Raw genomic sequence first — 14810 nt, 5'->3', positions numbered from 1 at the left:
TTAATACAGTATGTACAAATAGGATTGCCTTGCATGATTCGTTTTGGTGCTTTTAATCCAGTTACTTTCTCAATTGTTACAAATTCCTTCAATGTTTAATCTGTTTTGCTAGTGAAATGAAGTTAGTTTCAACAGACAGCAGTTACCAAATTTCTGGTTTGGGTTTGATTTGGATTATCCTTCAAATACAAAAACTGATGCTACTGGCCAGCCATGGGTAGGACTGGAAATCTGAGGTATTTTCCCTGTGTTGGTGATGGATTGTGCTGAGCCACTGGCACTCCCTTTCACGTTACCTACTGTGACTAATTGCATGCATTTGAAGATAATAAATTAAGGTTAGGACTATAGTCTGTGATGATGGAACACATTTTTTTATGTGAAAAATTACTCATTTATAGTAGCATTAAATGATGATTTTACTCCAAATTTTTTATTTAAAGAGTGTACAGGTTTTAAAAAAAGGTTTTATAGGGCAATATCCCAACACCTTAAGAGGAGCCAATGCCCAAAATGTTGCAGTGTCAGTAAAAAAAAGGAGTGGTGTGTCGGGGAGAGCTGAGACCAATACAGCCTCCTGAAAGCCATCACTGCAACGGCTGTCCTCCTCGAGTGGCATTCATTCCTCACCTCGTGCCTCTTTTCCTCACTCTCTGCTTGGTTTACATTAAGCATTTTTCTCTAAGATGTTTTGTTTTGTTTTAAAGATTTTATTTATTCATGAGGGACACACAGAGAGGCAGAGACACAGGCAGAGGGAGAAGCAGGCTCCATGCAGGGAGCCCGATGTGGGACTTGATCCTGGGACTCCAGGATCACTCCCTGGGCCCAAGACAGATGCTCAACCACTGAGCCACCCAGGCGCCCCTCTAAGGTGTTGAGAAGAAACAAAAACATGGGCTTTGAAGTCAGGAAGCCCTGGGTGAGAATCCTGACTCTGGCTGTGGGATCTTCTCAAAGTCACTATCAAGTGTGGATGATGAAGTCGACTTGCAGGGGCGTCAGGAAAGACCTAAATGAGACGGCCCACGGGAAGAATGATGCCACTTCCAGGGCTCTCTGGTTCATCACGACAAGGTCAGGCCTATCCTAAGCACTACATGACAAGGAGACTTACCCACCTCTCTTTCTGCTTTGTTTCTTTTTAAATGTGTATTTTGTTTGAGTCCTAAGCATGTAAGTAGGTATCACGGAAGGTAACCAAGTCAGGAAATGGAAATATATGAAGCAAATAGAACCTGTGGAATAAGGCTGTGACCCACAAAGAGGAGACTGCTGCTTGGCTGCACATGGGAATTAACAGTGAAACATGTAAGAGACTTAACATAGGAATAAGCTATTTTAATCAAGCAAAACCAAATTTGTATTCGTTATTTCTAAAAATAAAATTAGGCTTTTCCAACCCTTAACATCTGCATTTAATAATATCTTCTAACCGAAATACAGATGCTAGAACGGCAAATTACAATGTACCTTGTACGGCATACAGTATGTTCACTGCGCACACCTACTGTGGTTCTAGTTGGTCGTTAAGTACTCAACGCAAACTTCAACGTCACTCATGGTAAAGTCTTCACAATGAACAGAAAAAGGTGATGAGGCTGTCTTAAAACGGCTCTGCTATAAATTGTATAGAATATACAGAGTTACAAAGTCAAGTATTTTTTTTATCAAAATATACACCCCTCCCTGAAACTAACACAAGCTATCAACATTTTAAACGGATAATACAATTATAGAAAATATCTGCAAAATTATTTTTTCATGTATAAATATTCTGCCATATTTACTTTGGTCTAGAATCATCAGCATACAAGTCCACTTAAAAAATTCCCACGTGAGGGCTGGGAGACGTCACTACGGGTGATCGTTTTATAGAGTTACCTCAAATCAAAATGACTGAAATACACAGTAATTCTCTCTGATTAACGATCCTAATTGAAGAAGACAGATTAGTAGATCACAGAATTGCCTATTCGATATTGTAATTATCAATTCAGAAAGGATTTTCATAAGCCCTTTGTGACTATCTCTTTTTTTTTTTTAACAAGAACCCAGGTGAGCAGGGCAGGTATACATATATACAACGTATAAAGTAAGGTTGGATTTGCTTGCGTTTTCCCATTTTCCTCGATTATATAATACTGTATGTAAGTGAAAGTAGATGAACCAAAGCTAGATGCAGATGCAGTACTGGGGTTACTTAACAGCAAAATACTACTGTATAAAAAGGTCAGCTTTGATCATGTCCTTCTCTGGGTGTTTAAATGCCTTCTTGCCCACCCAAATCCACATGAAGTCTTCTTCATGGAGATATCACAATACTTGGAGAGAGGAACTGGAGTCCTTTGAACTACTTCTTCATAATGGTGACCTTGCAACCTTGGGTAACCTTGGGCTTCCATCTATCAAATCCCATGAACAGGAGTGGCTGTAGGTCACCCTTAAACCAGGTTCCAGATTCTGCTCACACTGCTGATCAAAGGGTAGGAATGTTTTCTCTCTCCCTCCTATCCTGGCAGTTTAAACGTAAGAATGATGAGTTCCAGTTTCCCAGAACCTAGTCCACGTGATGGAATGTCCTACTGGGCAATTGGACTTTGAGGCCAATGCTTGATGGTGTGGGTCAGAGTAAAAAAAACATGAAAAAACTTAAGTGGGTTTTTAGCAAGGGAGCTAGATGTCTGCAAACATGAAGACGAGGTGTCTGGCTTTGGGGAGATGTATCTGGGTCCTATAAGTGATGGAATCTTATCGCTCCACATTCCATCTCCCCACCCCACCCCCCAAAAACAAAGCTACCACTGGAGGCAAGGAAGGTCACTACTTCCTCTCTTGCCCACTCAAGTTATTAATGGCTGAGGTGGGAGGTATCTTTCTGATGTCATTTTGGTTTATACTAGTGTACACTTGTGGGCTGCATAATCTCCAAGAAGGCTAATGATTACAGGGATTAGGCTGTCACTTTCAAGTGGCTGGGAATTCACCACCATACGCATGCTTGCACTAAATTTCCTAGACACTCCTTCAGTGGAATTGGGAGTTGTCAGGTTTTACTTAAACCCTTGAGGCTGACTAAGTCTGTCCAAAACAGACCTCCACATCCATGGCCTTGTGATGGATGGAAGACTGCAGGGAGTTTCAGAAGAATTTGACCCTTCTTTGTTATCTGAGGTGAGGCCACTGCAAAGTAATATACAGCACAGGTCATCACAGGAAAGTTCTGGGAGGGCTCTCCCCCATAGATAAGGCATGACCTATGTTTTCTGTGACTGGAGTACACCAGTTCTAGTATAGCTCAGCCATAACTTCAAGGGAACAGCATTCCATCTAAAAGCACACAACATGCTCTTAAACCAGATTCAAGATGCTTTCTACTGATTTTTCCATCAGTCCTCACTATTTGCAGATCTATTGCTCATCAATTATAATTCTCTACAGGGGATGTGGACAGTTAAAAGTCATAGTGGTTTATAATATGTATTTTACAAGGTTTGTGTTGCAGAAAAAGTAGTTCTAGATAATGAATGTCCTACTTAGGTTACTCAATTTCACACATATTTTCAGCTATAATATTAAATATTTCATATATATCCACTAATTTAAACAATCTTTAATAGTGCAGAAGCTGGATGGGAAAAATGACCATCAGAGCTCATTTACCCTCTAACATATTTACGAAGATGATGTTTTCATGATATCTGACCCTCGTTTTCTCCAGTTGACTAAAGACAGCTCAGCAGCCAGTTCCTATCAGCACTTACTAGAAAGTTTTAAATTAGGCTAACGTTCGACTCTTTTTTTTTTTTTCCACTGGCAGAAATACCACAGCTAAGAACTTCATAAACTTCCACAAGATACTTGGGATACTGGAGGATTCAGCTATTTCATTTTTGTGCACTTTGCATGAAGTTAATGCTAAAACCCAAAGTAGATACTAGGATCCTTTTTCTGGAATTTTCACAAAAGAGATTTTCTTTTACATTTCACTCCTTCATCACTGCTGTGTGAACAAAACTAACTTAAAAACAACAACAGGAGAAAACAGCTAACTAAAAAAACAAAAACAAAAACAAAAAAACAAAACCAAAACAACAAACCGGCCAACTTATATTTTTGAAGATTTTTCTATGTATCGCCACTCAAAGGACATTTTCAACAATGGTTTGTATGTTATCCTTTTGGTCACTGTCTTCCGAGTCATTGACATGTGCGTTCTCCAGGGGGTTTGAGTTTTCCTGGCACATGTCACCTTCTACTTTCTCCCGCTGACTTGGACTTTTGAACAAGTGTTTCTTCTGGTGCATTCCAAGGGCAGCGGCTGTTTTGCAAATTTTGGGGCACTGGAAGCAGGCGTAGCCCTTCCCATCATGCTCCCAAATGTGCCTCTGCTCATGATTCCTTTTTGTGGAAAGGTACAAAAAACTCTGAAAGCAGAACTGACAGTGGTAACGCTTTTCGCCGGTGTGGATCCTCTCGTGGATTTTGAGGGTCTCGTTCAAGGTGAACGCCTTGTTGCAGTACTGACAGATGAACTCCTTCACACCCAGGTGGATGCGTTCGTGTTTCTGCAAGTTGCCCTGCACCGAAAAGCGCCGCCCACAGGTCTTGCACGGGTAGGGCTTCTCCCCCGTGTGGCACCTCATGTGCATCTTGAGGGTGGAAGGGCTCTGGAACTGCTTGGCGCAGAGCTCGCAGGCGTAAGGCCTGGCGGTGAGGTGCCGGTGGGGCCTTCCTTGGCTGCCAGCCCCCGAGGCTTTGTCCCCATCACAGAGTTCACACTGCAACTTGGGCATCTCCTTGTTTTCTTCTTCCTCAAAGGCCTTTTCCTGCGGGGCCTTGGCCACGGCACGGTCCGGTTCTGCCGGGTATCTGCACTGAGTGCTTGGGCTCCTGTTTTCGTGTTCCTTCTTCCAGTTGACTTTCCTCATTTTTCTCAGCTGTCTGGACTTCTTTTTGGGTTTGTAGTTGTAGTAAGGACGCCACGGCTTGTCTGTGGAATCCTGGTCACTGGCATCATCGAACATTTCATTCATTTCCACACACTCGGACTGGCAGAGCCCAAGCGGGCTGTCTCTGTTGGTTTCTGGGTCGCTCTCTTGGGGCAAAGCCTCCTCCTCCATCTGATACTTGGGTCTTCTTCCTCTTTTGTAGAACAGCTTAGATCCCAGGATATGCCTTTTCACGATGGCTTCGTTGCCGATTTTCACGGTTATTTGGCAGAGGGGCGCGACGTTGCTATTCGTGGAGGTTCCAGGCAGAGCGGGCTTTGCAATGTAGGTCTCAATTTTACTGGTTTCTTTCATGCTTGTGGTTTTGCTCAACGACCCTCCGGGATCAGCACTGTACTTTGGCTCCTCGGCTACTTCTGCCTTGTTACACGGCACGGTTTTCTTTTTCTCCTTAACGCTTTTGGGTCGGCTGACAGCTCTGCCAGCTTTATCGGGCTCGAGTCTGCGGTCATCCTTCAGGGCCTGACTGGCAGCCGGGTCCGTGGGGGCTCTGTGGCTGCTGCTGCTCATGGCAGCAACGGCGTTGCTGTGCATGATCACTGATGAGAACTGGCTACTGTGCACGATGACCGACGGAGCCGAGCCGCTGTAGCTGATCACGGAGGCCGCGTTCTCACTGCCATTACTCAGAGATGAAACAGGCCCGTCCCCTACCGGGAGGTTGGAGCTCACCGCGTTTTCAGTGGAAGAAACGGACACCTCCGTGGAATAAAAGTTATTGTCCATATCAACTTTCAGTGCCTCCTCCCCCCATTTGGTCCCCTCTGTGCTCTGTGTGTTGGCAGAAGCCGGGACCTCCTGACGTACAGATGTTTCCAAGGGGACAGCCGAACCATGGGTCAAGGTGTTGATGCGGTCTTGGAAACTCAAGGTCGGTAACTCGGAGCTGTGTGTGTTCTGAATCACATAGGGACCAGGTGCAGACTCGTTCATCTGACTGTTTTCCCGGGCATTTTCATAGGAAGAGTTTCGGTAGCTTTTATAAGGAGCCCTCTTGCATTTCATAGGCAGTAGCCTGTAAAGTTTATATGGATAGACACTAGGCTTCAGGCCTCCATTTGCTGTTTTTTTACTGATGGAAAGTCTGTGATCTATGGCATGGAAAGACTTCTGATGGTTTTTGAGAATATAGTAGGTCATGAAAGTTTCAAGGCAGAAAATGCACTGATAGCGCCTTTCTCCCGTGTGCCAAATTTCATGTCTTGTCCTGTACTCCGCCAATGCAAATACTTTGTTGCAGTAATGACAAGGATATGTTCTTCTCCAGGAGTGAACGTTTGCATGTCTTCGGAGGCTGGATAAAGTCACATAACTACGTTTGCATACAACACAACTGTAGAGCATTTGCCCGTTAACAAATTTAACCATGTGGTCCGTTTCTGGCAAGGTACTTCCAGGACCGGAAAATTCACCAATCCTATTTTCAGATAATAGGGGTTCTGGACCTGTGAATGAACTTCCATTCTGTCCAATGGTAGGATAGTTTTCTAGAAAGCGTTGATTTCCCCCAGGAACCGGCATGTGGCTTGACCTCATACAAATCTGCTCGTGCCGATCCAGTCTGTTCAAAGTGCTGAACTGCTTGTTGCAGTATTTGCACACTAACGGCTCCTGGGTCGGCTTGTGAAGCTGCATGTGGGCACTGAGCAAAGTGCTACTGTCAAAGGATTTGGAACAACAGCTGCAATTGTAAACGAGAGGTGGGACCTCCACAGCCGGGGGCCCAGGCATGTCAGAGGACTTATTTTCATCTTCCTTGGAAAAACGGCCATCTCCTTCGTTGTTAGATTTGGAAGGAGGAAGAATTGCAGCTGGCTGTGGACTTCTTTCTTGATTAACCTCTAAGCTGGCTACTGGAGGGGGTGGTGTGTTTTCTGCAGCTGACTCAGAATCCTGGGGTATGGAGACTGTCTTTGGCTTCCGGCATGTTTTCGGCTTTCCTGCAAGAGCTTCACCATTTTCTTTACCTGTCTTAGCAGGGGAACTGCTGTCATGCTCACGTACAGGCGGATTTCTGTAGGCCTCGGCCACGGAAGAAACGGCGTACGAGTGCTCAGCTAGGGTGCGGACGGGCTCCGCCTCGTGGCACACGTCAGTCCTCTCCAGGCAAAGGCTAGTGCTTCTCATGGAGTCGGAGACCTTTTTAAAGCTCGCCCTCAAGTCCAGTGGAGAAAACATGTTATTACTATTTTCTGTTTCAATGATGGAAAATGCATTTGTGATCCTTGGCCCATTGGTGATCGCAGGTTCTTCATGCCTTTTTTCATTTTTTTCTTCTTTAACCACTCCTTTTTCAGTAATGCAAAATACATAGGGACCAGGGGAATTTGAGAAGTTGCGATCAGTAAGATCCTCCAAGAAGGATATTCCCAGCTTCTTTCCTGCAGCTGCAAGATCGGTGACTGTTTCCTGTCTCTTGACGACAACTGTGGAGCTGTAGATATAATTAAGAATTTCTGTAAACACTTCAGCTTTGAGATCATCCAGTTCCAGGACATGGCTGGAGATACAGATTGTATGGCTCCAAAAGATATTTTTGAAATAAAGGCTTGAAGCAGCTAGGACATTGCTGTGGGCTTTAAATTTGGTGTCTTCCACAATAATGGTGACATCACATAAAATGCCCCGAATGCGCTGCTCATTTAAGATGGAGAGCACTGTGTCACTGTGCAAGTCGTCCTTGAGGTCCCTGGAAAGGGACATGACTGTCATCTGAAATAAGAGGAGAGATACGATCAGAAACCCTTCTACAAGTAGTTTCTTTTTTCTTTCTTTCTTTTTTTTTTTTTTAAAGTAAGCTCTATGCCCAACATAGGGCTTGAACCCATGTCCCTGAGATCAAGAGTTGCATGCTCTACTGAGTGAGCCTACCAGGCACCCCAACAAGTAGCTTCTTTACTTCTAGACAATTTTCAGTGCTTTTGAAACACTTTTTTTTTGGTATGAAAATACAGGTTTTTATCTCACTCTGCTGTTACTTGTAAGACTTGGAGTCAACATTAGAAGCTAAATCTTGATCTCGCCCCAGCCTGTTTCTCATACCATCGCTAATAGTTGTTATAGTTGGAAGTCCTCCCAGAACTCTTTCTCCAAGGCCGTAGCTATGTATACATGTCCAAATTTGGGAGGAGGAGGGTTTTCTCCACAAACCTTAAGGGTCTCATCGTCAATCAAGGCTGCTGCATGAACTCCTAGAGATGAGCAATGCTGTGGTCCTGCCACGACCTCCTGTTTCACAGATGATCCTGATGATCTGATCCAAATATCATTTATAAATCAGGAAGATGATTTTTTAAAAAAATCTTTCCCTAAGCAAGCAGAACCTGTATAGAAAGGTACTGCTGCTCAGAGAAGAAGCAAGAACTGGAGAAACCATTCCTACTTCGCGGCTCTGAAAGGTCTCCCCATGGAAAGCCTCATTCTGCATAATCAAGTCTGACCACCAGGGGTGCTCTGCCTCCCTGCGCTACTGGCCCTTATCTCTCTTACCTCATTCTCTGATTTCCCTTTCAGTATAACCAAAGTGCATTAAGATTTCAGAAAAGAACTCTGAGGTACTGAGGTCACACAAATAGAAACAGCACACAAAACCAGCAAAGTATGTATCTAAGTCTAGTGTGATCTCCTTCTGGTTTTGATTTGCAGACATCTCTACAAGATCCCGATTCAATGCCTTCGGATACATACCCACAAGTGAGATTGCTGGATCACATAGTAGTTCTATTTCTAATTTCTCGAGGAATCTCCATACTGTTTTTCGTTGTAGCTGTCACCAATTTACACTCCCACCAACAGTGCACAAGGGTTCCCTTTTCTCCAACCCTTTATCAACACTTGTCATCTCTTTTTGATTTTAGTAATTCTAGCAGGTGTGAGGTGGTATCTCATTGTGGTTTTCACTTGCATTTCCCTGTTGATGAGAGATGCTGAGCATCTTTTCATATGTCTGTTGGCTATCTGTATGCCTTCTTTGGAAAAATGTCTATTCAGGTCCTCTGCCCATTTGTTAATTGGGTTATTTGTGGCTCTGGGATGTTGAGTTGTACAAATTCTTTATATGTTTTGGATATTAACTCCTCACCAAACTATCATTTCCAAGTATCTTCTTCCATTTGGTAGGTTATCATTTTGTTGATGGTTTCCATTGTTGTGCAAAAATCTTTTTAGTTTCATGTAGTCTCAATACTTGATTTTTGCTTTTATTTCCCTTGCCTGAGGAGACAAATCTAGAAAAATGCTTCTATTGCTGAGGTCAAAGAAATTACTGCCTATGATCTCCTCTAGGATTTTTATGGTTTCAGGTCTCACATTTAGATCTTTAATCCAGTTTAAGTTTGATCGATTTGTTTATTTATATATTTATTTTAAAGATTTTATTTATTCATGAGAGATACAGAAAGAGAGGCAGAGACACAGGCAGAGGGAGAAGCAGGCTCCCTGCAGTGAACCTGATGTGGGACTCTATCCCAGGACCCAGGGGATCATGACCTGAGCCAAAGGCAGGAGCTCAATCACTTAGTCACCCAGGCCCTTGAGCATATTTTTTGTATCTGGTGTAAGAAAGTGGTCTGGTTTCATTCTTTTGCATGCAGCTGTCCAGTTGTCCCAGCACCAGTAATTCCACTATTGGGTATTAACCCAAAGAAAACACTCTTTTGAAAAGATATATGCACCCCTATGTTTATGGCAGCATTATTTACAATAGCCAAGGTATGGAAGCAGCCCACATATCCACTGATAGATGAATGGATAAAATAGGTATGTTACACACACACACAGGAATATTACACATAAAAAAGAATGTTGCCGGGATCCCTGGGTGGCGCAGCAGTTTGGTGCCTGCCTTTGGCCCAGGGCGCGATCCTGGAGACCTGGGATCGAATCCCACATCGGGCTCCCGGTGTATGGAGCCTGCTTCTCCCTCTGCCTGTGTCTCTGCCTCTCTCTCTCTCTGTGACTATCATAAATAAATAAAGAAAAAAAAAAAAAAAGAATGTTGCCACTGAAACAATATGGATGGGCCTACCAACTAATATTATAGTGAGGGATAGAATATTACATAAGAAATACATGGTACATAGGGATCCAAGGCACAAAAATGAAAACTTAACCTTACTACATGCAATGTATTCTGTTCTGTTCCATTTTCTTTCATTTAAAAAATGCTAATGGCAACTCACAAATTCACTATACAGATCATTCCTGTAGTTAAAAAAAAAAACAAAAAAACAAAAACCCTCTGGTCTAAAGGCCATACTAAGCAACTATCATCCAGCTTCTCTATCTTTTATCAAGTGATGTCCAGAAAGCAGCAGAGCTTGAAGAGATCTCTTTAGCTTCCAGTGGCAAGTTCTTCCTAGCATTGGAGTACCACATTTAACTCATGGCATTCATTCAGTTATGGAGAGACCAGATGGCCTCAAAATGAATTTCTTTTTACCCTTTTTAAAAGCTATTATAAGTTGTCCCCATTATGTTATTTAGTGTCCTTTGTACTTTAGGATCCATTTGATTGATTCTTTGATCTCATCTAGCCATAGGAAAAAGTACATCACTACTAACAAATTCTTCTATTCCCAAGACAAGGAAGCTTAGAACTAACTGTCATCGTCACCTGTTATAACAACGGCTACATTGTTAGCCTGGATTTCTGGTGTAACTATTGTCTCATTTCCTTTATTTAATGTTAGTTTTTCTACTCTTGTTTACTCTGCCTTTAATTTTAACTGTCCATGAATCTTTTCTAGAAGTGTAAGGGATTATGTCTATGAATAAAAATGGAATTAAATGAACCAGAATCCATGGCTTCTTGTATGGCCCTGAGGAGAGGGGACCACCTCTGAACAGACAGTGGGAATCTGTCCTTCATTGGTTATAGATCAACAACATATTTTGCTGATGATTCTTTTGCCTCCCTTGGGGTCTCTGCTGTGGGCCTCTATAGAATCTACTTTCTCTCCCGACTTAATTTATTCTCATCCTTTTTGGCTTTTCTGAAGCCCATACATTATTTCTTTATCCAGCCTGACTGGGTAGTCTCAGTTTTGGTAAAGCACATACCATGGTTTTAAAAGCTGGTTTCCATCTTGGTTTAGTTCCATGCTGACATCTATTTTGTCCTTCCACCTCAAAACTATTGCTTCTTCCAAACACCCCACAGCACTCTGAAACTCCCAGTAGGCCCCACTTCCACCTGGGGAATACGGTATTTCACATCAAGCTAATACTCCCAAGGTATTAAATGATAAGCCCCATTTACTTCTATAGGATTTTATGATTCTTAGATTGTTCAGTTAAGGTGGTTAGTAAAAGGCGGTTAACATTTAAGAATATCTTAATCATACAGTTAGAATAACACATATAATAGAAAGTATCATTATATATATCATTAACACAACCTCCTAATTTCAGAATATCCAAGTATGACTTGTTCAAAAGGGGGACTATCTACCATTGTGTGGCAGAAATACTTTTTTATTTTTTTATTTTTTTATTTTTGGCAGAAATACTTTTAAAATCATAGTAACTATGATTTCTGCCACACAAATACTTTTAAAATCATAGTTACTATACAGCACTTTGATTTGCCTTCTTGGCACATAAATAAGAACTTCATTCTTGTGTCATTTTTACCCAATGCATATGTTAATGCCTAACATGGTCACAGGGCTCAGAGCAGAAGATACTGAAGAATGTGAGGCACCTGTTTGTCCTCAAGGGGCTTAGAGTGTAGGGGAAGAAAGAGAACTGTCGACTAATAATTGGAATCCATGATGAAAGGCCTTATGTTAAAAAAGTTATGTACAAAGTGTTAAAGGATGAAATGCCAACTTATTATTTATAGAGGCCCTGATCAATCAATAAGTAAAACATGGATATGGGAAAGGCATTCTTTTTTTTTTTTTAAGATTTTATTTATTTATTCATGAGAGACACAGAGAGAGAGGCAGAGACATAGGCAGAGGGAGAAGCAAGCTCCATGCAGGGAGCCTGATGTGGGACTCGATCCCAGGACTCCAGGATCATGCCCTGAGCCAAAGGCAGATGCTCAATGCCACCCAGGCATCCTTGGGAAAGGCATTCTAAGCAGAAGGAGCACCATGGGCAAAACAAACAAAAAATGTTAAAAAAGGTGGGTGTACTGCACTCAGGGACTGATAAGTGGGTCTGTGTGATGGTAGGAGAGGGTGTACACACTGCTGTGTCCCTAGTGTCCTCAGCAGTGCCAGGCACATGGCAGGCCTCAACACTCTTTCTACTGAATGACCTGGGCGAAGAAAGGAAGGGTCAGACCAGATCATAAAGGCCCTAAAGTACTCCTAACAGTAAATTTTATATTGCAGGTAAGAGGGAACCACTGAAAGTCATAACCAGATTTCAGTTGAAAACAAACAAACAAACACCCAATCACTCAGGCTGCAGTGTGTTGAAAGGATCAGAGGGAGGGGCAAGCTGGCTGTAAAAGACCAGTAGTTTGGCCATCTGTGGTCCATCTGTGGTCCAGCAGAGAAGTTGCCCATCCACCCAAATGGACTGAGAAGTGGGGGCATATAGACAGCCCCATTCCACCTAAGAAAGTGGGATGGGGGTGGTATCTGAACTTAAAATAGATTTTCATTCCCTCTACCAATATTTATGGAATAACTGTTAAGTACAGGGATCAGGCTAAATGTTATAAGTAGACAAGAGTTCATTCTTCCTTTAAATGGATGCTTACTGAATATCTACTATATGCATTGGGACAGTAGTTTCCCAAACCTGGCTATGCATCAAAATCACCTGGGAAGCTTTAAAATAGTACAGATTTGTAGATATCCCCCTTCCCTGCTCCCACAGAAATTCTGGTGCAGAATAGCTGAGGCAAGATCCTGGAATCTGTATGCATTTTTATATTTATTTAGTGAACAAAGAATATATTCACATACCAAATTCAAAAGACACAACATGTAAACATTGACGAGCCTCTTTCCCACCTTGTTTCAGAGGCTCTTCAAGTTGCTTTTGGTTTTTGGGTGTGGAGCCCAACACAGGGCTTAAATTACTGACCCTGACAGCAAGACCTGAGCTGAGATCAGAAGTCAGACACTTAACCGACCAGCCAAGCTGCCCAGGCACCCCAAGTATTTTTTTTATCAACTAGCTAAAACCAGGCCTGGGGGGCTGACAATAAAACTCCATGCTAACAATAAACCCCATGCCTTCAAAGGTTTGTGGTGTAGCAAGGGAAATAAGATGTGTTTATGAAACACTGAATGACAAAGACACAATGAATGTGCAGGATCACACAGGCAGGCAGGCCCGAAGAAGATGGAGAAGATGGTGGGAGTTCTGGGGAGCATCATGGGAATGGGGGCGAGGGAAGGCATAGGGAGAAGCTCGACAAAGCCTTGCAGGAGGAAGCGCCATTTACTGCATCTTGAGGGTAGAATTTAGCTCTGCAGATATAAACAAAGGGGAAAGAGAATTTCACTCAGAGACAGGCACAGAGTTTCATGGCCTCAAGTTTACTATAATCCAGGAGTCAATGTAAGAGTTTAAAACAAAAAAACCAAATCTGCAAATGCAAACTGGAAAAGCAATGAAAGCTGCTGAAGATGTACCTGAATGTCTTTAAGACTCTGGCACCACCCTTTCGAGCTTACCAGTGCCTTCCACCTGACCTACCTCCCAACCATAGTCACCTGACCATCTCAGAAGCTGCTGCAGCTAAAAGCCACATTCTACATGTCCAAAGGGCAATAACGAAATGAGTCTGAAGTCTGTAGACCAGAGGACCACAGGCAAGTCTGGTTCCTGCAGGTTTCGTCTGACCAACCTGGTCTTTGGAACGGTGTTTTTGAAAAACTGGGCTGATGTTGAAAAGAGTAAGATTTAACATATAAATCATACACCTTTTCTTGAACAATATGAAGAGGGGGCAACAGTAGTTGTTGCCTGCCTGGCAAGAAGGACAGGGCGCCTAGTAGCTGTGTCCCCTCATCGTAGTCACCTGTACGCACAAACTGCTAGCCCAGCCACTTCCCACCAAGTGGCTCTCTCTGTAACATGACCAGCCTGGCCCCTTTAGCTGCTTTCCTTTGTTGAGACTGATAAGTAAATTATGTGAAATAACATTAGACTCACAAATCTAATCAGATATACTTACTTTAAATATATCCCCATGATTAAAATTAAGACTTAATAAATGAGCTTTTATGGTTTTTTTTGGGGGGGGGGCAGTCATCCTCAGCAAAAATAGTATTCTTGACTTTAAAAAGTTGAAGTGATCTCCTCTACTATATTTCTTTACAGAGAGTAACTTAATATTGAAGCCTTAGGAGTTCCTGCCAATGGAAAGCCCACAAAAGACCTCAGAAAAATAAATAGAAGGGAAGATGACTTTTAATTTACATGTAACTTTCTAAAATGTTTCCTAAAAAGCAAGTTTCACACAATAAACTCACTATTCTCAGTAGTATTAACCAAGATGGAATAGATAAGCATGAAAAAGGCTAATAAAAACGTAGAGGCAAAAACTCTGGTGGGCCTACATTTCTTTTAAATAATTTGTCATTAGATAACAGTAGGGTAGCCCCGGTGGCGCAGCGGTTTAGCGCTGCCTGCAGCCCGGGGTGTGATCTTGGGGACCCCTGGGGACCCCCCACGTCAGGCCTCCTGCATGGAGCCTGCTTCTCCCTCTGCCTGTGTCTCTGCCTCTCTCTCGTTCTCTCTGAATAAATAAATAAATAAATCTTAAAAAAAAAAAAAGATAACTAACAGTAGTCATGTGACTTATGTTACTATTTCCCCGAGTTTGTA

General features: G+C 42.6%; 1 protein-coding gene across 32 annotated transcripts in view; it reads right to left on the bottom strand.

The window, feature by feature from the left end:
• ZBTB38 (zinc finger and BTB domain containing 38) overlaps nt 1-14810 on the bottom strand; it is a 147239-nt gene that overhangs the window by 24973 nt on the left and 107456 nt on the right. For 28 of the 32 annotated variants that reach the window (XM_072727005.1, XM_072727006.1, XM_072727002.1 and 25 more), the window contains one exon: nt 1327-7724. The exons of 2 other annotated variants lie outside the window; for them this stretch is intronic. In XM_072727005.1, coding sequence (XP_072583106.1) covers nt 4143-7724 — 3582 coding nt within the window. In that variant the 3' untranslated portion in view covers nt 1327-4142. Of the gene's footprint in view, nt 1-1326; nt 7725-11904; nt 13448-14810 lie in introns of those variants that run through there. 2 more of the 32 variants (XR_003238088.2, XR_011995288.1) reach the window with 1 other exon arrangement.

The sequence above is a fragment of the Vulpes vulpes genome, chromosome 11 (genome assembly GCF_048418805.1).
Source record: "Vulpes vulpes isolate BD-2025 chromosome 11, VulVul3, whole genome shotgun sequence".
NCBI lineage: Eukaryota > Metazoa > Chordata > Mammalia > Carnivora > Canidae > Vulpes > Vulpes vulpes.
Note: the sequence above shows the minus strand (reverse complement) of the source record. Positions and strands in the feature narration are given on the sequence as shown.